This window comes from Diceros bicornis, chromosome 3, assembly GCF_020826845.1.
Source record: "Diceros bicornis minor isolate mBicDic1 chromosome 3, mDicBic1.mat.cur, whole genome shotgun sequence".
Taxonomy (NCBI): Eukaryota; Metazoa; Chordata; class Mammalia; order Perissodactyla; family Rhinocerotidae; genus Diceros; species Diceros bicornis.
Genome location: NC_080742.1, coordinates 59918054 through 59945256, shown reverse-complemented (window position 1 = coordinate 59945256; position 27203 = coordinate 59918054). Strand labels below are relative to the sequence as shown.

At 37.6% G+C, this 27203-nt stretch overlaps 1 protein-coding gene across 1 annotated transcript in view; it reads left to right on the top strand.

Annotated features, from left to right (window-relative positions):
• Nucleotides 1-27203, top strand: part of AOAH (acyloxyacyl hydrolase) — a 187562-nt gene that overhangs the window by 9274 nt on the left and 151085 nt on the right. The window contains exon 2 of the mRNA XM_058528289.1: nucleotides 17136-17231. Within this exon, the coding sequence (XP_058384272.1) occupies nucleotides 17136-17231 (96 nt within the window). The remainder of the gene's footprint in view (nucleotides 1-17135; nucleotides 17232-27203) is intronic.

Genomic DNA, 27203 nt, shown 5'->3' with positions numbered 1-27203 from the left:
ATCCGCCAATCCTCCTCTTTTTTGTTTTTTGCTGAGGAAGACGGCCCTGGGCCAACATCGGTGCCCATCCTCCTCCACCTTACATGGGACGCCGCCACAGCATGGCTCACCAAGCAGTGCGTCGGTGCGCGCCCGGGATCCGAACCAGCGAACCCTGGGCCGCCGCAGCAGAGCGCGCGCACTTAACCGCTTGCGCCACCGGGCCGGCCCCTAAACTAGTTGTTTTTTGATGTCAGTATAGAGGAAAAATCCGTATCTGAATCTTTCTCTGGACAAAGTCCATCTTTTCAAATAGAACTCCCACAATTTAACAAAATTCAAATGCAGATTAGAACAGATTGGCTTTCCCTTTATTTTATTAAAACTTAACCTTCAGATTGTTTGAGATAAAAACAAGTACGAGAAGGAATTCTGATTACAATGGGGTTGGCAATTCCTTTGTGCAACACACTGAGTATAAAACTGGAGATATTGTCACCAGTAACCACTTCAGGCATTGGAAATCAACCAATGGTATACAATGAATTGAGAAATGCTTATTCTTGAAAAGCAACTTGAACTTCAGGAAGAACAGTGAGAGTCTGTGACCTTGCCTGGGGCTGCTCCTTCTTGTTAAGTGAGAACAGTAGTTTTATCACTGTGGAACTGGCTGTGAAAACCAGCAGGTCTACTGCTAATAGGACAGATTTGATTCAACCAGGGTTTGATCCATGGCTTTGCTGGCTAAAAGTGATGGACTCAGTTGGGAATTAAAAAGGAGACCTGTGGCTTTGCTAGCTAGAAGTTTTGGCCCCAGATGGGGCAATGAAGATCAGCCATAAACTTAATAAGGAGATCCTAGTAATGAGAGCATCATAAAAGGGCTAAGATAAGCTCTCCATACAACCTTGATTGATTGGGAAACTATGCTTGTGTGGGAGAGACCTGAAACAGCCCAGGAAAAGTGAAAGTCAAGGGAGACTTGAGAACTAGCGGCAATTTTGAATTTATTGGCTAACCCATTTGGATACATTCCCTAACCCCTAATCCCTAACAGACTGATCAACAGAGTTTGAAGCCTTACAAGCTTGAGATGTTTCAACACAAGCTATGACCAAATCACTGGGAGGTTCTAAGCTGTGCATACACAGGAGTGATCCTAAGAAAGCAAGGCTAAAAATTGAGCAGAGACATCAGAGGCTGTATACTCTGGGGGAGACAGATCTGCAGTTGAAGTCCAGGAACGTTGCCAGAAAAGAAGAGCCAATAACCCTCAAAAAAATAAAATAGAATCAAGAGTTGCTAAATACATTATCTAAAACATCCAATTTTCAATTAAAAATTTACTAGACGTGCAAAGAAACATGAGAGACCCATATCCTGAAAAAAAAACCATCAATAGAAATTGACTCTGAGTGGATTTGGCAGGCAAAGACTTCAAAGTATTATTATGAGTATATGCGAAGAATTAAAGAAAACCGTAGTAAAAAAATTAAAGGAAAATATTATTACAATGTTCAGAAAAATAGAGAAAATTTCAGTGGAGTCATAAAACTATAATAAAGAGCCAAACAGAAATTCTAGACTTGGAAAACAATAATTGAAATGAAAAATTCACTAAATGGACTCAACAGAAGATTTAAGTTAAAAGAAGAAAGAATCAGTGAACTTGAAAACAGATCCATAGAAATTATCCAAACCAAAGAACAGAGAAAAATAAAGCTTGAAGAAAAATGAGCAGAGCCTCAGAGATGTGTAGTACAATATCCAGTATCCCATCATTTACAAAATAGAAGTTCTAGAAGGAGAGGAAACAAAAAAAGGAGGAAAAAAAAACTATTTGAAGAAGTAATGGTCAACACCTTCTCGAAATAGAGAAAAAACATTAATCTACAAATCCAAGAATCTCAAAAAACTCTAACTAGGATAAACACAAAAAGGAATAAACCTCAACACCTCATAATCAAACTACTGCAAACCAAATACTAAGCGAATATCTTGAAAGGAGCAAGAGAAAAATGACTTATCACTTACAGGAAAACAACAATACGACTAATGGCCAAACTCTCATCAGAACCACGGAGGGTAGAAGGTAGTGGAACGACATATTTACAGTGCTGAGAGCAAAAAAGCCTACCAACCAAGAGTTCTATATCCAGTGAAAATATCATTCAAAAATGAAGATGAAATAAACACATTCCTAGATAAAACTGAGAGAATTCAGCACTGATAGACCTGCCATACAAGAAATACTAGCAGAAGTCCTTCACGTAGAAAGGAAATAATACTACATGGTAACTTTCAATCCCAGCAAAGAAAGAAACACACTAGAAATGTTTAATATGTAGGTAAATATAAAATAATATATATGTACAGACACACACTTTTCTTCTCTTAATTTCTTTAAAAAAAAAAGAAAATTTGTTTAAAGCAATAATTATTATACTGTATTGTTGGGTTTATAACACATATAAATATAAAATGTATGACAAAAGTAGTCCAAAGGAGAAGCGAGAAAATGGAACAATATTAGAGCAAAGTTACCATATTTTACCATGATTAAATCAGTGTTAACCTAAAATCAATGTTGATAAGTCAAAGACACATATTTTAATCCTTAGTAACCACTGATAATATAAACCCTAAAGAAAGAAATTACTAAAATGTCACCAGAAGAATTAACAATAGTACAAAAAGTACTCATTTTCCACAAAATACTGCAGTAACAAGGAGAGAAGAGCAAAAAACAACATAAGACATATAGAAATAGCTAAAGGCAGATATATACTGAACCGTATAAAAACTGACAATGTATGTGAATGGACTGCACACTCCAATCAAAAGACAAGATGATCAGACTGCATAAATAATGCAAGATCTAACTATATTCTGTCTATTAGAGACACACTTGAGATTCAAAGACACTAAAAGGATGAAAAAAGTTACTGTAAGACAATTGGGATAATTATATTAGTATCAGACAAAATATACTTTAAGATATGGAATAATCCTAAAGACAAAGAGGTATATTTCATAATGAAAAAAGGGCCAATATATCAAGAAAGAAGAAACAATTATAAATGTATATGCACTTAATAACAGAGCCCCCAAATGCAAGAAACAAAAACCTGACAGAATTGAAAAGAAAAATAGATGATTCAACAATATAGTTGAAAATTTCAATGCTTCTCTCTCTGTAATTGATAAAACTAGACAAAAAGTAAGGATATAGAAGACCTAAACAGCACTGACAACTAACCTGACCTAACTAACATGTACAGAACATTCCATTGAACTACAGCAAAATACACATTATTTTTTAAGCATACACATTACATTGTCCGGGATAGATCATATATTAGGCAATAACTCAAGTATCAATCCATTTTTAAAGATTGAAATCATACAAACATTTTTCCAATTAAATTAGAAATCATTAATAGGAAAAAATCTGGGAAATACCCAAATGTGTGGAAGTAATACAACACATTTCTTCAAAAAAAAATATGGAGGAAAGAGAAAATCATAGGGAAATTTAAAAGTAGTTTGGTCTAAATGAAAATGAAAACACAATATAACAAAATTTATGGAATGTAGCTAAAGCAGTGCTTAGAGAAAAATTTAAAGCTTTAAACATTATATTACAAAGAAAAATCTAAAATCAGTAATCTAAGCTTCTACCTTAAGAAGACAAAAAAAGAAGAGTAATTTGAACCCAAAATAAGTAGAAGGAAGGAATTAATAAAGATCAGAGGAGAAATCAATAAAATTGAAAACAGAAAAACGTTAGAGAAAATTGATGAAGCCAAAATATGGTTCTTTGAAAAGATCAATAAAATTGATAAACCTTTAGCTAGACTGACCATTAAAGGCGAGAAAAAACAATAATCAAAATCAAGATTAAAACATCAGGGAGCATCACTATAGGCACAACAGAAATTAAAAGAATTGTAGGGAGGGCCAGCCTCAGTATCCTAGTGCTTAAGTTTGGTGCACTCCACTTCAGTGACCCAGGTTTGGTTCCTGGACGCGGACCTACACCATTCGTCTGTCAGTGGGCATTCTGTAGTGGCAGCTCACACACAAAAAGAGAAAGATTGGCAGTGGATGTTAGCTCAGGGCAAATTTTCCTCAGCGAAAAAAAAAAAAGGAAAAAGAATTATAAGGAAATATTATGAACAATAGAAAATTTTGATAAAATGGACAAATTCTTAAGAGAACACAAATATCCAAAAATGACTAAAAAAGAAATAAAAAACCTGAATAAATCTATATCAAGTAAAGAAAATAAATTAATAATTAAAAATTGTACTAGTTTCCTAGGGCTGCTGTAAAAAAAAAACAAAAAACAAATTAAGTGGCTTAAAACAACATAAACCTATTCTCTCACAGTTCTGGAGGCTAGAAGTCTGAAATCAGGTGTCAAGCTCTTTCTCTTGGCTTCTGTGGTTGCCAGCAATCCTTCACATTCCTTGGTTTGCAGCTGCATAACTCTAATCCCTGCCTTTATTGTCACATGGCCATCTTCCCTCTGTGTGTCTGTCTTTACATGACGTTCTCCTTTCTGTGTGTGGTTGTCTCTTCTTATAAGAGTACTGCTCATATTGGATTAAGGATCCACCTTACTCTAGTATGACTTCGTCTTAACTAATTACACCTGCAAAGACGCTGTTTCCAAATAAGGTCACATTCTGAAGTTCCAGGAAGGACTTGAATTTAAGGGGGATACTATTCAACCAGATGCAGAAAAGTTCAAGCCTAGATGGCTTCACTAGTAAATTCTATAAAATACTTAAAGTAGAAATAATACTCATGTAACACAATTTCTTTCATGAAATGTAAGAGGAAGGAACACTTCCCAGTTCGTTCTGTTTTACCCTAGTGCCAAATCCCGACAAAGATATCACAAGGGAAAAAATAACAAACCAACATCCTTTATATACACAGATGCAAAAATCCTTAGCAAAATATTGACGAACTGAATCCAGCCACATATAGAGTGAATTATACACTATGACCAAGTGGGGTTTATCCTAGAAATGCATGGTTGTTTTAACATCTGAAAATCAATTAATAGAATACACTAAACTAGTAGAATAGAGGCCACAACTACATTACCATCCCAATAGAAATAGAAAAATTATTTGATAAAATCCATCACCTATCCATGTTAAAACCTCTCAACAAATTATGAAAGAAAAGGAAACTCTCTGAACCTGGAAAAGGGCATCTATGAAAATCCTACTGCTAGCTTCATACTCATCATGGAAGACTGAATGCTTTCCTCCTAAGATTGGGAACATGGTAGAGATGTCCACTCTCACCACTTCTAGCCAACATTGTATAGAAGATTCTCTTCAGTTTAATAAAGAAAGAAAAATAATAAAGGAGTGAAGATTAGAACAGACAACATGATCCTGAACATAGAAAATCCTAAGGTATTTACCAAAAAAAAAACTACTAGAACCAATAAGCGAGTTTACCAAGGTTGCAAGATTCAAGATTAACATTAAAAAATCAATTATATTTGTTTATATTAGCAACAAACATCCAAAATTGAAATTAAAAAAAAAACAGTTCTATTCACAATATAATAAAAAATATTTAGAAATAAATTAAACAAAAGAAATGCAGTTACTTTATATTGAAAACAAAACTCTGCTGAAAGAAGTTAAAGAACGTTTTACAGAAATGCAGAGATGGATCATGCTAATGGATGGGAAGACTCAATAGTGTTAAGATAGCAACACTCCCCAAATAGACTAATCACAATTCTGATCAGAATCCTAACATCCTTTTTATTTGTAGAAATTGGCAAGCTGATCCTAAAATTTATATGGAAATGCAGAATAGCCAAAAATTTTGAAGAACGCTGCTGGAGAACTGACACCATCTGATTTCTTATTTCAAATCACACAATTATTAACTCAAAATAAATCATAGACCTCAAGATAAGAACTGAAACTATAAAAATTCCAGCAGAAAATCTTTGTGACTTTGGATTAGGCAAAGATTCGCAGATATGACACCAAAAGCACTATACAAAAAGAAAAAGTTGATAAATTGCACTTTATTAAATTTAAACACCTTTGCTCTCCAGAAAAATATCATTAGAAAGTGAAAAGCTAGCCACAGACTAGGAGACAATATTAGCAAATCATATAGAATTCAGTATAGCAATAATTATTTTAATTAACATGTTTGATAATTTTCATTTTCAAAATCCAATATTTTAACATATGCGGTGTGACACTTAGAAGCGTATAGATTTCAAAATTCAATAGATCTGGTTTGAATAACCAGTTAGCCAGTTAGCGGTTGAATCACCGTTTATCTGAAAGGCCTTAGATATATTGCTTAACCTCTCTGAACCTCATATTTCTCATCTGTAAAATGGGAAGTACCAATCTCGTGTGGGTGCTGTGAGGATTAAATGAGATATAGTTTCTAAAAACACCTAGCAGAGAGTTGAAACAAGGGAGGTCCTCTAGAAAATGTCATTTCATGTTTTCCTAAAATTTATTAAAGTAGAAGGCAACTAGTAAAAAGCTTTTTCAATGAGAAATTGTTTGATAAAATACAATTTATTGTTATTTTCTACTTACAAAAGAATACATGGTTTTCACAGAGGTTTTGGAAACTACAGAAGGATTTTTTTTTTTTTTTTTTTAAAGAGTAAAATCAACTTTAACACCCAAACCCAAATGATCACTACTGATATTTTGGTATATTTCCTTTCACAAGTGCCTAGGTATATATTTATGGAATTTGCGTCTTGTTTTATTATTTTTATTTATTCCTAAATTTGGATTGTTAAGTAGACAATCTAAAAGCAAATGTCTTTTTCTTTCAACAAAACATTTGTAAGAAATTTGGGAGTAGTAAGCTTTTGCTGGCAGGTGAAAACTTTTCAAGTAAGTTTGTGGATGTAGACTACTGGACATAGTCTAAGATTTATCTATCTATCCATCTATCCATCTATCTATCTATCTATCTATCTATCTACCTACCTACCTACCTACCTACCTACCTACCTTCCTATCCACCCATCCATCATTTGTCTATTCTTTCTATTCATCTATCCATGCATCCGTCCACCACCTGCCCTCTCATCCATCTATTTTTCTATCCATCCACCCTCTATCTCTATCCATCTTAGAATTCAAACACAGAAGTGAATAGAAAAAATGAAGTCATACTTTTTCTGAAAGAAAATCTGATTGACTCATTTCTTTAATGATAAGATCTGGCTTTGCTATTTAGGGTTACACAGAGAATATTTTTCATAACTTGAATGAACTAAAGCTGCAGCTCCAACATTTGACAAAAATATGTGTGAAGTATGCATTCAGATAAATGATTTTATTTAAAATGTTATATAGGCAAAAGTGTATCAAAAAGGACAATATTTCAACTTCCCAATTCTTTCTGAGTATATTAGGTTTAACAAGGTCTCTCTAAGTGAGGTAGTAATAGATATAATTAAAAGATAAGTCATAGCAAAACTTGTTTTTATATTGCCCAGAAATTGAAAAAGTGAAAGACTCCATTGACTAGGTAACAAATGTTTTTGTAAGTCAGGTGGTTTCTAGTTCTTTGCTTTCAACACAATTGAAGGGGGACTTAATAGAGCCTTCAGGTGATAGGTCATTTGAAATAGTTTTCAATAATAGATCTCTCTAAGATTTTTGGCATTTAACTTAGAAGGAGTTAAAGAATTGAGTGACATTACTATATCAAAAGTCCTTCTGGGGCCAGTCTGGTGGCGCAGCAGTTAAGTTTGCACGCTCCGCTTCGGCGGCCTGAGAGTTCGCAGGTTTGGATCCCGGGTGTACACTGACACATCGCTTGTCAGGCCATATTGTGGCGGCGTCCCGTATAAGGTGGAGGAAGATGGGCACAGATGTTAGCCCAGGGCCAGTCTTCCTCAGCAAAAAAAGAGGAGGATTGGAATCGGATGTTAGCTCAAGACTGGTCTTCCTCACAAAAAAAAAGAAGTCCGTCTATTCTCATCTACTTATTTTAGTGAACATGTTTTCTCAGAACTTAACTCTTTAAAAATGAAAAATAAGAACAGAAGCTATGCTGAACCTTGACTCTTTACATGAATAAGTAATATTCTTCAACAAATATAGGTACTAATTAAAAAGGCCCAACCATCTCATTAAGAGGTGCAATTCCAATAAAATTTTACCTTTACTACTTAGAAATTGTTTATCAAATTAGCAATACATATTGTTTAGATAAGTTAATTTTACCAATAAAGAAAACTCTACCCAGAATAATTTTTTAATATTTAGAGTACTATATTCACAGGAAATTAAAATTTTTATTTAAATTTTATACTTATTTTTAGTGTTGAGACCAACAAAATATTTTCAACTCTAAACATATGTAACATTGGGATTAAATTCTGTACTGGAAGAAAATTCAAAGAAGTGGACTTTTCATTGAAATATGAATTCAAGGAGAGGAATTGTGAACAGAAATATCTCACTGTATATAGAGTTCAGTCGTATACTTTTAAGTGGGTGAGACGGTAAAAATCACTATAGTATTTAGATTCCTTTGGATACGTATAAATGATTAATGTAATATTTCTATTGTAATACTTACAATATGCCTGAAATTATATCCTTTGGAACTATTTAAATTGATATCCATTAATTAAATTTTGATATCTATTAAATGTGGAAAGGGTACATAGTTTTTCCAATTTGTTTTAGGGGGTACAGAGCAAAATGTTTCAAAACCATTGATCTGCATTCTAGACTCTACAGCATGAAGCCCGGGCTCTGTAGTCTGACCTTCAAGGCTCTTCATGATTTGGCCCCTTCCTACTTCTCTCATTCTTCCTTTCTGATGGACCTGGGCTCTAAGCCTTAGCCAACTCTTCTCTTTCTCACCTTAGGTCTTAAAATATGCTCCTACTCTCTCCCTGGAAGAATTTGCCTGTCTTTTTCTGTCTAATGAGATCCTCCCATCCATTAAGATTCAGCTCCCGCAGGAATATCTCACCAAAGGCAGAATTAGTTTCATCCTCCTCTCTGCTCCCAAAGCCCTAACAGGTTGCTGGAAGTGTTTATCTAGTCTTCAGTCTTCCCTACTGGTCTGTGACTTCTCTCATTTGCCTTTATATCCTCAAGCTTCTGAGCCCATAGTAGGTGCTAATAAGTATGTGTTGAATAAATAACAGGACAGAAAGGCTCCTGGCATCTTCACTCTCATTTCTGTATTATTAATTTTTTATGTATTTCTAAATTAGCCAAGCCAACCATCCTACATCTCTCAGCACAACCTGCTAATTTCCTCGCACTGCCATTGCTCGGGCTTTGCTCACCCTGGAATGCCTTCAGCTCTTGTTCTCACCAGTAATTGCCCAGTACAGTGCCTCTCTCATTGCCAATGTTCTTGGGAAAGTTGGCAGTTTGGAACTCACTGAGCATTTTCTCATAAGAACAATGTTTCTGGTGGTGGTTGAGTTAGGCTACAGAGCCTAATCTGCCTAAATGTAGTGAAAATTTTAGATATCTGCAATAAAAAGAAAATTCGGCCATAGAAAAGTAAAAACATTGCTAATAATTGCAACATGTTTTTCAAAGATAAGTTTCTGAGCTTCTATTCTAAAAAGTGTTCATGGAGAATATGTCTTTGCCCTATGGTGGTCTCAGCAAGTGAGAGAGGAACTAACACTTGTTAAATCCCTGCTCTGTGCCAGGTACCACGTGCATTTTATGTGTTGTAGCTCTTAATCCTCACAACACTTTTGCCAGATGTATCAGATAGCCTTTTCTGTATTACAAAACACCCTACATTTACACAACAATCATTTATTAGCTCACGATTTTGTGGGCTGGCAATTTTTGGCTGGACATCACTGGTGGTTCTTCAGCTGATGTCCCCCTGGGCTCATTCCTGCTGCAGCACTCAGCTGGTAGATAGTGGAATGACAGGGGCTGGATGATATCGAATGGCCTTATTCACAAATCTGCTAGATGGCTGGGGCACCTCAGTTTCCCTTCATGTGGCTTCTCCAGCAGTTTCGTTCAAGCACATGTCTATAACGTTCTAAGAGGACAAAAGCGGAAGCTGCAAGGCCTCTTGAGGCCTAGGTTCAGATCAGATGTGCTGTCACTTCCTCTACATTCTACTGATCAAAGCAAGTCACAAGGCCGGATTCGAAGAGCTGGGTAATAGACACCACCTCTTCATGGGAGGAAGTGCAAAAATTTTGTGGTCATTTTTAACGTACTACATAAGTGGACATTATTCCATTCTGTGGGTACCAAAATCTAGGCTCAGAGAGGTTAACCATCTTGCCAAATATATCAGCTCATAAGTAATAGAAGCAGGATTTGAGCCCAGGCCTGTCTGACTCCAAAATTCTACTCTCTGCTATATCATAGCTTCTCCCTTCTCTTTCCTCCTATTCTTTTTCCTTCTCCTACCTGCCTCTCTCTGTCCATTTCCAGACTCAGAGAGGAGGAAGCAGAAGAAAAGGGTGAAGTTGCAGCATTCATACCTGGGCTGTGTGCTACCATTCTAGCTTAGTAACTAATATCTTAGGAACACAAGGCTTGCAGCAGGATTTTAGGTGATTATTTTCATATTTTTCTTTCTTATTTCCTTTTCTTTTTGCCAACATGAGAAAAGCCTAGGACAGTGGTTGTTAATTAGAATTACAACATATAAAACCGTATCCTCTACTCCTACCCAACCAGTGAAATCTGAGAAGAGAATTAGGAGTTTGTGGAGGAGCCTTGGGGAGGGGGCTTGAGGGGATGCACTTGACAAACTCATGCTGATCCAACAAGGGTGCAGGGCCTCAAATCCAGGTGTGGCGTGACTCCAAAACCTGTGCTCTACGTCAGCCCGGAGCCCAAACCAGGAACAAAGGGTCATCCTTGATTCTCACTTTTCCTCACACTCCTTCTCATCAATTCATAATATATCCTATCAAGTCAACCTCCACAATAGATCCCAAATCTCTCTCCCTCCATCCCCACTGCCACTCACTACTCTACTCATCATCTCTCTCCAGGACCAAAATAGCCTCCTACTTCATCTCATTACTCTTCTCTTTGCCCCCTAAGACCGCTTATCCCCATGACAGCCAGCATGATATTTTAAAGACACATCAGATCACAGCAACCCCCTCCACAAAGCCCATCCATGGCTCCCCACTGCCCTCAGGGTGAATCCCTGCCTCTTTTGCAGTCTACAGAGCCCAAGGACCTGGCCTCTGCCTATTCCTGCACCTCATCTCACACCACTGGATCCTGGCACCAGGTTTCCCTAGTCTCATTGCCATCAAGTGAGTACCAGCTCCCCCTGCCTACAAGGCCCGGCCAGGGTCCTCACACTTCTCCATCCTTTCCATTACATTAGCCATTTTTTACATGTCATTCGGAGAAATCTTCTCTATCGGCTCTAGCTAAGAAGATTTATACTGCCTCTGTCCTCATTGCCCTCTGTTACTTCACCCCGTTCCTTTTCTTCATAACACCTAAAATTACTTATAATTATGTGTTTGTTTACTTGTTTACGGTCACTTTTCCCTAATTGAGCATAATCTCTAAGAGAGCAGGAACCGTATCAGTTTGTTCTCAGCGTATACTCAGAGCCCAGCACAGCACCTGGCATCTAGAAGGGACTCAATACATACTCTGTTCAGTCCCAGCTCCCCTGCTTACTAGCTACATGCTTGGCCAGGCACTTAACCTCTCTGAGCCTCCATTTGCTCATCTGTAAAATGAGAGTAATAATCCCTTCATCTAGGTGTTGTGAAGTTTGAATGAGATGATAATGTATGCAAAAACCCTTTGAAAACCGTAGAGCACCCTCTAGCCATGTGATGAATTATTTATGCTCCTACTCGGGTTAAAAAGGAAGTGTAGTCATGCCCACCCTGGCTCTGACAACTGCCAGGTGCTTTCAAGGCTTTTCAATGAAGTGTGGGTTTCAGACGAATGGGAAATTTAATAGACCGCTCTCTGCAGTTGGCTGCTTTTTCAGGCAGCACAGATATGATTATAATTAGAGTTTCAAGAGTTGTGTTTCATTTCAAAAGGATTCCGTGGGACAGTCTGCAGTCTACCTGAGGTATGAGTCCAGAAGCAGATCGCTGTGGCAGGTGTTTTTATTCGGGCCTGTTTGCTTCTTTTCCTACACTATCAGGAGTGTCTGTTTCTATTATACTCATTATTTTCAGACGTCAGGTGAGAAGAGATTTTCCATATGTGAGATTTCAGTTGGCGACCACTGAGCAAAATGAGTCGTTCTCGCCCACTCTTATCACTTCCTAAACGAACAGTGGCCTGGACAAACTCGCTTTAGCAGAGCCAGGCTTTTATTAGCAGCCAGAGAATAGTCTGTAATGGGAGGAATTACTCTGCCCATGCATCTCTCCCAGGGAAAATATTCTTTAGCCTGTCAAGACAGTGAAACCTCTTATTAGAAACTGTAGCAAAGTCAATTTATCCGTTCTTACCACTAAAGGATTCAGGACACACCTCGCTGCAGATGCTAAATCAACAATCCAGCTGGAAGGGGAGTTGAGCCCCCTGGAAATGGGCAGAGATGTGTAAGGGCGCAGGACTCAAATCAAAGCTGAGCCCAACCTGGGCGTTTCTGTATTTCAAACCCCATTACCTGCTTTTCTGCGGGGTCCTTTTGATCATAATAACTCTTCACTGGGCAGAGTGACGATGGTGGCAAGATTCACCCAATCTTCAGAGATGGCTGAACTTTTTTTGCCTCCTTTTTATTTATCCTTTTATTTATTTATCTTATGATTTCCAACTTAGGCAGCAGTACCAAGGAGCCGCAAAAGTCGTAATAGCCCTTGATGAGATTCCTCTGAATAAACTTCAGAAGAAAAGCCTACACCTTTAATTACAAAGACGCAGGTTGGTCTCGAGCAGCACAATTCTCTTTGCGTTCATCCTTCCAAGCCATGGATTAAAACAAATACATATACGTACTGGAGTTGAATTTTTCAAGGAAAGGAATTAGTGTGCAAGGTTGAAATCACTGGGGTCACCAAGAATGGAGCCTCCTCAAGAAAAAATTCCAACAAGTGTTCCCTTATGCCCCATGTTCATCCAATATTCCTGCTACACTGAACCAACTGTGGATTTCCAATTCTTGCATCCCATCAAGCCTATTATGCTACTGATTGTAAGAAACTATTATTTAAGGTACCAATGAGGAAGAAAATTTGATGCTAATTAAATTGTGAAAAATATGGAGAAATATACCATGTTCTTTCAGGCCACCAAGTCTTGTTCCTCTCCTGGGGATGCCTTTTCTCCCACTTCCTCTGCCTTAAAGTTTCTTCCAAGTCACATCTCACTTAGTATTTGCCATCCAATTTATGTAAATTTGGGAGCTATATTGTGAGCTTCCTATGGACAAGGATCATATTCTACTCACCAGGAGCCCATCAAAGCCTAGCACCATCTCTTGCCAAGAACAGCTGCTCAGTAACTCTTGGCTGAATGCATACTTCCTTTGTTAAAGCCAGTCTTGGAAGACTCCTCTGATGTGCAGGCAATCTATATGTAGCTTTTGCCTCCATGATGGAGAAAAGAGAACAACTGGCAGAATTTCTTTAGCTATACATCTAGCCTTCCATAGGTTTTTTTATGAATGTCTCCATGAAGAGGCAATCCCATTCTCCACAGGAATAGAAGGAATTTCCCAAGAGTATTTTCTCTCACTCATCCATCCAATGAATGTGTACTGAGCTCATGTACCAAGCATGGTGGTAGGCCCTGGAGTGGAAGAATAAGTCATTGACCTTGCCCTCAAGGAGGATGATGCCTAGAGGGGAGGAAGTCACAGTAGCATTTAATACTAGTCTTGGGTGATGAGTATGAAGCCCTGGGGCAATGGAGAGGAGGGTGCCATGAATTCTGACTGGGGGAATAAGGTGAGGTTTCATTGGAGTTTGAAGAGAATCTTGAACAATTCATAGGAGCTAAGTAGGTAAAGGAGGGGAGAGTAAAAAATAACATACAGAAAAAAACAGAGCCTTTCAGACTAGAGGGGGGCTGGGGATAAAATGAGTTCACTGCAGGGTATGGGCTTTTCTGAAGGGAGTAACATGTGCTTATTTCTGGTCCTTCCAAATATTTGGTGTCTCAAAGACTGGTCACTTAGGGGAAACTAAGGCAGCACAACAATCCACAATTGTCCTTGTGTGCTCCTTCATCACCTTACTGAGCAAGAAAATGGCGTCAAGTCTATATTCACCCCAACATGCTCCCTGACCTTATTCCTTTGACAGATATTTATCCAGTCCCACAATGTGTCTGGAACTATTAGGGTGTTTCCTGAAGGCTCCTATTCCCTCTCAATCACTAAAATCACCCAGGCTATTTGTCATTTGCTTCTTTTCTTTGAAGGTGCATGTTGAAAATGTTCTGAATAAATGAAAACTGCATTAAGCCAGATCTGGAGCAATCACAGTTTTCCACAATTTTTAAGAAGACATGTAAAATCATAAGAGCAACAGGCTAGACCTCAGGCATAATTCACAGTGCAATTTCCTCTGTTTGGCATCTGTGCCAGGTCTCTTAATTTTATTTCCACATCCCCACATCCTCCATGCTTCCAGTCCACTCTGGATGCCAAATGCTGCAGCTCATTGATAAGACGTTGTGTGAAGTGATTACTATGGAAGATCTCAACCCAATCTCTACCATGGTCTTCTTTGATCATGAACTGCATGTGATGACCGTTTGCTATAGAATCTACTGTTTAACTCAAGAGAGGGCACTGGTTGTTTCACACCAGAATGGAGCAACCTCCTGTAATGACACTGGAACTGAGAGTAAGCGACGTCCTCAGGGAGATGACTGAGCCAGAACACAACTGCGGGTGAATCCATTAACCCTTTCCTGTGGAGACCTCCGGCAACTGACAGCTGAAATGTCACTCAGGTGGCTCTCCAGTCAGTTGCTGCAAGTCAGCCAACTCCTCTTGTCTCCTTATTTCAAACCAGGCTCTGTCTCAGGCACTCAAAGCTAGAGATAGTAAGACCCCATTCCCGCCATCAAGGAATTTACGGTCTAACTCTAACCTCTTAAAAATGAAGTTCCAGAAGGATTGGTAATTTCTCGAAAGTCACATCATTTGTATATGACTGATCCAGTATCTGAACCCAAGTTTTTTTTATTTCAGAACCTCCCTGTTTCAACTATACCACACTGTATCCTCTTATCACATTGCAATATAATTATTTATAATTGTTTTTATTCAACAATTACTAAAATTTATTTAGCTCCACCTAACTTAACAAATGACTATCAGAGACATAAATCAGGGTGTAAAAGTGTATTATAAATTTTGAAAATATGAACATATACTAAATATATTTTATATATTTAAAATAAAAGTGAAATTTGCTTATCTTTGGGTGATTTGAGTGACATTTATCTTTTTTATACTGTCTGATATTTTTAAATTTTTCTAAAATGAGATCGGATTCCATCTGTATTTTTGAAAAGTTATTTTTAAAATAAAATATATATAAAAATGCTTTTTAGACCATTGAGTACTAATAAGTATCAGCTACTAAATTCGTTGCAATGTAATAAAACTCTCAATGCATGGATTAGGTTAAAAGCACATCTAATCAACCTTGATCCTTGATGTTGATAAATGCCCCAGTAAGTAGGTGCTCTCAGAGCAGTAAGACTGTGGTTATCAGGATCGCACTGTCTCAGATTTGCTGAGTCCAGCTTTGCCCAGCTTTATCTGAGGGTACAGAACAATCGAGGCCAAAACTTTGTCAAATGTTGCAGTGTCTAGAAAGGTAGAAGTCTCTCGTTCTTTGTTGGCAATCTCACATTTTACAGAAGGTTTTATTTCTTTCTGTCTAGAAAAGCCCCATTGTACTATTCACATCTGTTATCAGCCACCTTCTCTCAAGGAGTCCTGGTGGGAATTTGATTTTAATGACACTGCATGCGTATTTGGGTTCCCAGCTCCTTGAGCAGATGGATAATAGTGAGCTTACTGCTGGGCCAGGCACCCTGGAACTTCTTCATTTGGATGCAAGCCTTTTCTTGCCTCCTTGGAAAACAACCTTGCTAATAAGTGCCACTTCTCTTATCTCAACAAGGCCTAACAATTTCCTCTCACAGACTTACTGATCTTTGACCAACCAACCCCTTGTGTATAGAAAAAAGAGTCCCCTCCTTTTGGAAAAAGGAGATTTGGACTTCCCCTGCAGTTCAGATCAAGACTGGCGATAGAGCCTTCTAGGGGTGTAAGCCTATCAGTTCTGGGCCTTTACACCTTACCATATATCAAGGTAGCTGAAGGAATATATTCCTAACTTAATACTAGGTTCCTTCTAGACACTTATTATGTTGGTACATGCTTTCAAGCACTGTGTTTTGTAGCTGGGAGGTAAAATAATATTTTACAATAGTGTTATGATTTCAAAGGCTCATTCAGTTGCACTGTTGTCACATTTAATCATCACAGCAGCCCTGTGGGAAACATATTATTACCACTACTTTGCAGTGAGGAAACCAAGGCTTAGAAAGGCTGGATGGTGGGTCTAAGATTCAAGGACAGGACTCGATTCCAGTTCTTCTGACTCCAAACATTGGGCAATTTCCACTGCTTTTCTAAAATTAAAAATCTGACCCCAGGTCACAGGCTGAGAATATGTAGGAGGGAAATGATCCTATTCAGAAGGAAGACGACCACTGCAGAAGGAAGGAAAGGGCAGGGGAGAGAAGCCAATGTCTGTTGAGCTTCTGCTCTGTGTGGGCTGTTTTCCTTGCACTCTCTCCTTTAAATCTCATCTGTTTCTCCCATGTGATAGACAAAAAACAGAAATAAAGCAAGATTCAATTACTTCCCCAACATCACATAGCTTACAACCGGCAAAACTGGACTGACAACCAGTCATTCTGACCCCCAAACCCACCATCTTCTTACCACACTCCACATTTCACTATAGCTCACAGTGCATTTGTGAACACGGTAGATGTTAAAAGGCAAATGGCAGATAAAAGTTCTCTGTTCTGGAGAGGTTGGTGTCCTTAAGGACACACATATATCCCCTTTCTCTGCTTTGACCCTCCAGCGCAGTGTTCTGGGTGACCTTGCTGACATGTTCTTCTGCTCCCTTGCAGGGTGTGTGCTGGTGGTCTCTATGATTGAACAGCTTGCCCAGGTTCACAACTCCACGGTCCAGGCATCAATGGAGAGACTGTGCAGCTACCTGCCTGGTGAGTACAGAAGGGGTCACTCGGCTGTTGGTCTGCGTTTTTTCTCACTTGTGAGTCGTCAGGAGTGAGTTTACATCCTATACACACTTATGGAAGAAAATCTGATTGTGTTATTTCTGTGAGTTGATATTCTTAGGGGTTCATAGAAATTAAAATAAACACACACAAAAAAACACTCTAGGCAGTTTTTTTCTCTGACATTTATTTTCCATCATGGCAGAATGATATTGCTTCAGACGCTTAGGGAATAAAATTTTGAATGGCCAATTGTTGTTTCCTGTGTTACATTTGTAATGATTTTCCCACCTGATAATCATTGACTTAAGTACCAAGAAGGTCAAAATAATGAATAATAAATAATCTTCAAAGATTTATATTAATTTGACCACCTATACATACCCAGTTAGGATTAGGGTTAGGGCTAGGGTTAGCCCTACCAACACAGAGCTTCAGGCTGAGAAGACAACTGATCTCAAAACCCCAAATGGGAAAATAATCTGGGAACATTCCATTGACTTGAACTGGATCTCAGTAAAATCCCTTACCCACCCTGCAAAAGAAGGAACTGATCGGTGGTTTAAACAAGTTGTATATTTGTCTTTCAAGCTCAGCAGAAAGAAAATATTGATTCTATTTCTCTTATAGAATACTGTTAAGTGAACAGTTACAATGAATTAACTTCTTTGAGAGTAGAATTTTCATTCACTTAATGTTAAGGAACTAATTCATCAAGGATGCCCACATGATTGTTTCTAAGTAAGGTAGTTGGACTAATGGCAATTGTATCTTCGATTTATATAGCATGCTATGCCAATAGCACCAACACATTTTCAGAGAATTTATTCCTTGCAGTCACAATGTACATTCACAAGCTAATATTTTTAGAACTCAAAAATAAAGACTAGGAGAGGATAATACACAAACACATGTGTTTACAAACTCCCAGATTAACCATTACCAAGATTTTGACGTATTCACATCATATTTCTTTTGTGGAATTAGAACGTAGCAGATAAACTTGAAACACCCTTTGGCATCCCCCCAACCCCTAGTTCCCTTCTTTTCCTACCTCCCTAGAGGAAAACACTCATATGAACTTGATGGGTATTGTTCTCGCCAAATTTTATACTTTCGCATTCACTCGTATGAATCCATAAACAATGTATGGTAGTGTTCTGTGGGTTATTTTTGTTGTTGTTGTTGAGGAAGATTCGCCCTGAGCTAACATCTGTTGCCAATCTTTCTCTTTTTGCTTGAGGAAGATCGGCCCTGAGCTAACATCTGTCTCAGTCTTCCTCTATTTTGTAAGTGGGTCACCATCACAGTATGACTAACGAGTTGTGTATGTCCACACCCAGGATCCGAACCTGCAAACCTGGGCCACTGAAGCAGAGCGTGCCGAACTTAACCACTAAACCATGGGGCCGGCCCCTGTGGGTGATTCTTTTAATCTTTCCTTGGGAAAACAAAATAAATGTAGAAAACTACACAAGACAAATGTATAGCTTTAACACCCTTGTAAACATAGCCCAGGTCAAAAAGGAACAGCTAGGTAGCCACACCAGAAGCCCCATCCACTTGTCCTATCCCATCACAAATTCCTCCTTCCCTCTAAAAGAACAACATCTTGAATTTTACTGTAATCTTTTCCTTGCGTTGCTTTATAGTTTTCTCACCAACTGAGCATCCCCAGATACCACGGTCTTGCCCAATTTTAAAAGTTTTGATGTGTCTTTTAAGCCTATTTTAATCTACAAATTTCCTTTCCATCCCTTCCTTTTCCTTGTAATTTAGCTGTGGCATTTGCCCTGTAGAGTTTCCCATAGTCTGGATCTTGCTGACTGCTTCCTTGTGGTATAATTGAATATGTTTCACTGTGCTCTGTATTTCCCAAAAATTGGCCACTGGATCCAGAGGCTTGATCATACTCCAGTTTGATTTCTTTGGCAACACTATAAGTGGTGGTGTTTTCTTTCCTCAGGAGACCATCATAAGTGGTTTCTCTTTTTTCTTTTTGTGATATTAGCAGCTGTTGATACTCCATGTCCAGACCTATTAGTTCATAGGGGGTTGCAAAATGGTGCTGTTCTAATCTATCACTTATATTGCATTTAGTAGTTGAAATATATTACAGACACTTTCTCTCATCATCATCATATTTTAGAGACATTTTGCTCACAGTTCCTATGTTCATACTAGGAAAAGCAGGATAACGCTTGATGCTTTTGCTTTTTTTGCCGGTTCTTCAATAATTCATTACCTTTCTATTATCATCCCAAAGTAGTCAGTTAGTTTTCTTTAAAATAACGTAGTGAACTCATAAATTTATACGTATTTGATGAGTTTCAGTCTATTTCCATTATTATCCTTTTGAAGCTCAATTTGTCTCATATTTAACCAATGGGAACTTCTTCAGGTTGGCTCCTGAATCCTTTTGAGGACTCAGTAAACTTTGAGCCTAAGTAACCCTTGCTAGCTTTCTCAATAACTGGTATGACAGGGTGTTCCAGCTCTGTCTTGTACATTTCTAGCCCCAGGCATGAAATCAGTTATTTCTCTTATAAGCTCTGGTTTCTTTTAGTGGGAAATATTATTTTAAGACCACAATCTGGGTGCGTAGGAATGCTCATTGCTACTGAGTTGGTAGTTCTTTCTAGGCTTCTTCAGTAGATAGTGATAGAAAATATACATATATACATTTACATATATAATTTTAAGATAAAATAACCAATGAGTTCATATTAACACTTCAAATTCAAATTCAAGGCTACAGGATTTTTTTCTTAATCTCTTCTGTATCATATCTGTATCTCCTTCTTTCCACACTCAAAGTCCTAATTCTCCAGGACAAAGGGATTGATAGAATTAAAGTATTCCATAATTACTCATCCCATAATTACCTATCCCTCATTACACATATAGCAGTCTCAGAATATCAATTCTAATACTACTACCATTAATATATTTTATAATCATTGAGAGCAGTTAAAATTGTTTTTTGCATATGCTTTTCCCATTTCTCCACCCTTTTGAATCTTTGAGCTATATTATCTGACATATAGCCATTACATACAATACCCATTTCCTTTTCATCCTCATTTAGTCTTAGTCGCATCAGCAACTATATGATTGATGTTCACCACCGGCCCTTATGTGGCTGTCTCTCTAGTGGAGTTGTTGTCTAAAGCTCATTCCTCAGGAAGGGCTCATGAGAACAATATTCCTGAATTCTTGTATGTTGATAACAAACTGTCTGTGCCCTTTATACTTGAAAGTCAGTGTTTTTCTGAATATAAAAATCCTTGGCACACAATTTCTTTCCCTAAGTATCTTAAATATGTTGTTAAAAATCCTAATAATAATCTAATTTTCTTTTCCTTGTAAGTCACTTGCTGTTTTTGCCTAGAAGTTCAAAGGATTTTATTTCTTTCTTCTATAAAATTTAGTCATTTAACTAGAATATGTTTGATGTCAGCTGTTGTATATTTATATACTCAGGAGTGCAGTGTGCTCTCTCAATATGTGGTTTCAAATACCTTTTTTATAATTTCAGGAAAGTTTTTAGTATTTGTTCAGTTTCCTTGATTTGGTTTTCTGCTTCAGGGATTTCTATTATCCGTATTTTGAAACTTCTTTGTCTCTCTTTGATATTTTGCCTGTCTCTTGAATACTTTTTATCTCTTCATTTATTTTTTATTCTGAAAGTTTTCTTCTTTTTCATCTTCTATGTCTCTTAAGACATCAGCTATTGTATTCACTCCCTCTTGTGTTCACTCTAGTTTAGACTTCACTTCTTTTATAATCTTGTATTCTTCCCTGAGTTCTTTTATTCCATGTCTGAGTTTTTCTAATTCTGATGTCTGTTGTTCTTTCATGTCTTATATCATTTTATTAATGCTTCTTAGCTCATTTTGAAATACACTGTTATGTTTTAATCCTTTTTTTGGCATTACTTTCTGGCATGCTTTTGCTATCTGTAGGGATGCGATTTTGTGCCATATTCTCTTTTTTTTTTCTTCTCATAATAACTTTGTATGGGAGTTGACCTAGATACATTTCTGTTGCTCATTTTTATGTGAAATTAGTTTTCTAAAACTCTTAGAAAGAGAATTGGTTCAGGGTAGCTTTTCTAAATGCACAGAACTCCTTCTTTCCTTGTTTTTGTGTAGTATCACACACATACACATACACACACGGCAGCTTGCTGAGATTATCTGACTCTGTTCCCCCACCCACTTTAATCTGGATTTTCTCTACTTTGCTTCTATCCAGCTCAATTCTGATTCCAAACTCAGCAGTTTCTCCTCAGTGTGGGCCCTGTCCTAGAAGGGAGCTCTGGCAGGTCACTTTCTAGAATTTGTAGATGCCTGACCACTCCAGCCCCTTAGTCCTTCTAATCATGGGCCCTTTGCACTCATCTGCTATTACAGTGGGCAAAACCCCTCCCAGTCTCAGCTGCTCTTTAATTGGCCCACCATGCTTTCTAGTCAATACCTATGGGCTATCTGGGGATTCTCCTGTTCTCAGGGGTATCTGACATCTCATTGCTTCCCTTTCTTTCTCTCACACAGACATTGATAACCCACAAGTCTTGTGGCTATGAGTGGTTCATCCTTGCCTATTTGTAATTTGGGGTTTTTGGAGATACCTACTTTTATTATAACTATTGTCCATGGGTTTTTGGTTTTCTTGTCCAGAAGGTTTATTTTTTTCCCCTGGTAGAGATTCAAAGAAATTCCAAAAGTCTGCTGCCCCCACCATCATCTTTGCAGAATCTTCCCTTGTGGGGACTTTAATTTTACGTCAGTGTCAACTATACGTATTGCTCTGCAACTTCTGTTTTTCTCACGATGTTATGGTTTTGAGATCTATACATGTTAAGACATATAGACTTAGGTCAAATCTCTTAATTACTCTATAGTTCTTCACCATATAAATATCCCATATTTTATTTATCCATCCTCCTATTATTGGACATTCATAATCTACTATAAACCTTACTTTATATTTTCACATCTCTAGATTAGAGAAAGAAGAGGAAATTATCACCATTTTATAAAAAGGAAAAAAATTAAAAACAGTCATAACTATCATTAAGACTTTTTTGATTGGTTGTCATTTCTGTGTAATAGACCACACTGACAGATACCACCATTTGTACTTTGAGATTGATTATCTCTTCTCAGGCAAAGTTTTGGTTGTTCAAAAATGAAAGGCTGAGTAAAAATCCTATTTCCTAGATTATCCTCCCCTAACATAATAGCTAAACATAAAACGATATGAACCAAGATTGCTGGTATTCAAGGTACCATCTAGGCTCCCTCTGACTCATAACAGGAACATTTCAGAGTCTGCTGAGGTAACAGGAGAAGCTGAAAGTTAAATTCTGGTGAAATAGAAGCTGGCACTTCACCAAGTGAAGCAAAGTCGGTATTTCAGTTTTCAACAGTAGGTTACCTTTCAATTGGAAGAATTTCAAAGGATTAAGAAGGCTGTTTGGGGTTATTTTCATCTTATTAATTAACGTTTTACCTCTGGATGGAAATAAGGCATCCAGTTCATGTTAAAGGCTCTTTCATTCAACAGACATAATGGGAGAGTGAGCATTATTGTTTCCATTTTATGGGTGTGGAAGACAGTGCACAGAATGGTCATGAGAATTGTATGGGATGACAAAGATAATCTGTCTCTTAGCTAAGGATTTCTCCTTCTAGAAAACATAATAGGCCTGGCCATAGTTTCTACTTGCACCCAGTATTGCCTTCTGTCTGGTGTGCCAAGAGAATGGGGGTAAGGGGAAGTGAAGTTATGCACATCAACACACACTTATTGTTTTTAAAATTATTTTTAAGTAGGATTGCTTTTACTTCTGAAGCTAAGCAAGTACAGAAAATATAACCTTAGCAGAGAAAGCATGTAAGCAACATTCTTGAGAATACTCACTCCGTAAATCATGTTGGCCTTTCCTGTGCCCAGGAAGACAATTTTTTCAAATTGTGCAAAGCATTTCCGACCTTCAGTTTCACCTACTGCTTTTGCCTCTGGCTCTCATTAGTAAACACCTTGGAAGAATCTGAGAATTGTTAATGGGAAAGTGAGTAATGTAATCATTCTCACTAGGGGTCAGAAGACTTATATGCCCTGAGAGTCTTGCTAGAACTTTACTTTCTTGGGTCACTTATGCAGAAATCTTGTTTCCATGGAATATGATAGTTAAAAACTAATGTAGACTTAAAATGAACAAGGCAACTCTCCTCATGTCCTGCAGGTTCTGAAAATCTACATGCAGCCTAGAATATACAGCCACAAAACTAACTCTGTGGTTGCTTCATCTCATCCCACCTCGAATTTCTCATCAATAGTTAGTGTATAACAATATCTGCCATACCTGAGGTAGGTGAGGCAGCAAATAAAATGTCCTTAGTACATTGAAATGCATACTACAAATAACATGGACTTTTGCGGTAAAAGATTTTAACCTCTTACTGAACCACTTACTTTATGTGATCTTGGGGAAGCCTTAATCTCCCTAAACCTCAATGTTCCTCCCTATAGAATGAGAGTAAAAACAACCACCCCCTCAAAAGATTTTTATGAGAGAGGAAGTGAAGGTAAACATGAAGGTGACTTACAACCAGGAATGTTCTCGATTTTATTTACACACACGTGTGGATACACCAAACAGATGATGACTATGTAATTGCTCCTTTTTCACCCTCCTTTGCCCGTGCGAATGGCCAAAACTTTTTTCCTACGCTGTCCCAAGTCCTTCTGACTGTAGAAGCTATATGCTCTTGTACGTTCCTAGTCACAGCCACGGTTTAACTGTATAAATTTTACATCAGATAGGTTACTAGCAATATGTTAGCGCCAATCTTTTCTTCAGCTGTATCAGTGACAGTCAGCTTACCATCTGATTATGGCTGACTTTTTTCCAGAGACTTTGCATATCTCTGCTCTGCACTCTTCTGTGTGCATCTAAAATTTAGCCCTCAGAGGGCCATCTCATGTCCCACATTAGCCATTGCTCCAGGAGCCTCTTACTCTTGATGATAGCAGAATCCTTTGGAGGAAACTGGTTGTTCAAATGGTTCCGCTCAGAGGGTGAGGAGAACCCAGCAGCCATTCACTTCAACTTGAGCAAAACAAGGTTCTAAAATGATACACACACACATGCAAACACCTCTTATTTTACCAGAAAGAAGATGAATTTTCTCTGCCTTTCAGGCAATACTGCAAGTTTATCAAAGAACACTCTAATGTTGGTTTTTAAATTGCTCTGCTCTCGGCTAAGCTAATTCTACATTAGCAATACTTGAAACTCACTTCCAAAGTGCCTTCCAAGTTCACATAATTTTGAATATCTGTTACATAATTCTCCAAACTTCCAAGATGGTGTAGTGAAAGAGGCTGAATTCTCCTCCTACATTTTTCAGATGAGGAAATTGAAATGCAGAGAGGGGAAGCTACCTGAGTAAGGTCAGAAGCCAGTCAGCTGGTGTTGAAACTCAGATCTCTAAGTCTTACAAGCTCAGAGCTTCTTGACACTCTCCACTGCAGTGCCCCTAAAAGGGAGCACCCAGCGGGAAGAGGATATGTACTGGCTTCTTTTTTAATAGTTGTATTGAGGTATAATTCACATACCATAAAATTCACCCATTTAAAAATGTATAATTCACCTTTTAGTATGTTCACAGAGTTGTGCATCCATCACCACAATCAATTTTAGAACATTTCGTTATACCAAAAAGGAACCGTGCACCCTTTTCTGTCTCTATGAATTTGCCTATTCTGGGCATTTAACATAAATGGAATTATACATCTGTGGTCTTTTGTAACTGTTTCTTTCACTTAGCATAATGTTTTTAATGTTCATCCTTGTTGTAGCATGTATCAGAACTTCATTACTCATTATAGCTGAATAATATTCCATTGTATGGATATATTTCATTTTGTTTATCCCCTCATTAGTTAATGGATATTTGGATTAACTTGTTTCCACTTCTTGGCTATTTTGAATAATGCTGCTATGACCATTAGTATACAAGTCTTTGTGTGGACATATACTGTTTATTCTCTTGAGTATATACCTAGGAGTGGAATTGTTGGATCATTTGGTAACTCTATGCTCAACCATTTGAGGAACCGTCAGACTGTTTACCAAAGTGGCTGCACCATTTTACATTCCCATCAGCAGTGTATGAGGGTTCCAATTTCTCTACGTCCTCATCATTACTTGTTATTATGTATCATTTTTATATAGCATATTACAGTGAGAGTGAAGTGAAATCTCATTGTGGTTTTGATTTGCATTTCCTTAATAGCTAATGATGTGGAGCATCTTTTCATGTGCTTATTGGCCAATTGTATATCCTTGGAGAATATCTATTCAGATGCTTTCTTCAAGTGTTTGGTACAATTCACCAGTGAAGCCATCTGGTCCTGGGCTTTTCTTTGTGGGAAGTTTTTGATTACTAATTCAATCTCTTGCTATATGTCTACTCAGATCGTTTATTTATTGAGTCACTTTCGGCAGTTTGTCTTTCTAGGAATTTGTCCATTTATTAAGTTATCTAATTTGCTGCCATGCAGATATTCATAGTATTCCCTCAGAGTTTTTATTTATGTAAGGTCTATAGTAATGTGGGGATACAGTTTTAAGTTCCTGCTTTGAAAGCACAATGTGTTTGATGTCTCATACTTTATTGTAAAAAAGTCCTATGAACTACTCTGCCATAAAAAAAGACAAAAGAGTGCCATTTGCACCAACATGGATGGACCTTGAGGGTATTATGCTAAGTGAAATAAGTCAGACAAAGACAAATACCATATGATTTCACTCATATGTGGAAGATAAACAAACACAGAGATAAGGAGGACAGATTGCTATTTACCAGAGGGGAAGGAGGTAAGGGGAGGATGAAAGGAATAAAGGGGCACACAGATATGGTGATGGATGGAAACTAGACTTTTGGTGGTGAACATGATGCAGTCTGTATAGAAACCAAAATATAATGATGTACACCTGAAATTTATACAATGTTACAAGCCAATGTGACCGCAATAAAATAATTTTAAAAGTCCTATGAATATATCTGTTTTAATATAAAAGTAATACTTACTTTATTTACCATTGGGTAAAAGTGAGGTCCTAGAGAGAGTTCCTCATATGGATCCCATTGTTTCACTGCTCTACCCAACAAGCAAGGTGTAGGTAGCCCCCTCTGAGACAAGCATGACAAGATCAATTGTCCTCAGGGAAAGTTTCCCAACTCTTCCCAGGACAGCCCATCTGTCCTACCTATGCTCAGGTCCTAAGCGGAATTACCACAGTTCCACAGTAGACTCACAAACTGGAGAAACAGGACCAGAGTTAACAGATTTCCTTGTGCAAACAGATCAACCCACAGAGCTTTCCTGTACTCTCATAACAGAGGAAGGTGGGGGGAAGGAGATTGTTTTGTTAATGGATATGTATGTGTGTCTGTGGTCTCAGGTGTAGATGGCAATGCAGGGACACCTGTGACAGTTAGTCTCCTTTTATCTCTGAAATAACAACAGCAAAAACCAAATAGCTGACGTGAAGTCTTTTTTCCCAAATGAACACCAGAGAAGAATATTTTTAACAAAGCTATATTTCAGATTATTTACTTTAATGCAAGGCCGGTTTCTTTCAACTTCAATATATGAGAACTTCACCAGCAGTCAGATGTTCCCTGCCATACAAAAAAAAAATAAAACCCCAGAATTTAAATGTATTTTTATAATTTTTAATAAATTTTATTTTTATAAACTAGTACTCTTTAGCTTATACAGTCAACACAGTGACATTTAAATAAACCTGAGATGAAAATATGTTAATGGAAACATTAACTATAACATTTCCTCCAAACCCTTAAGATTAATCACTTGAATTAATGATAAATTAATCACAGCTTCAATTCCTAGCAAAGATGATTATTATTAACTCGT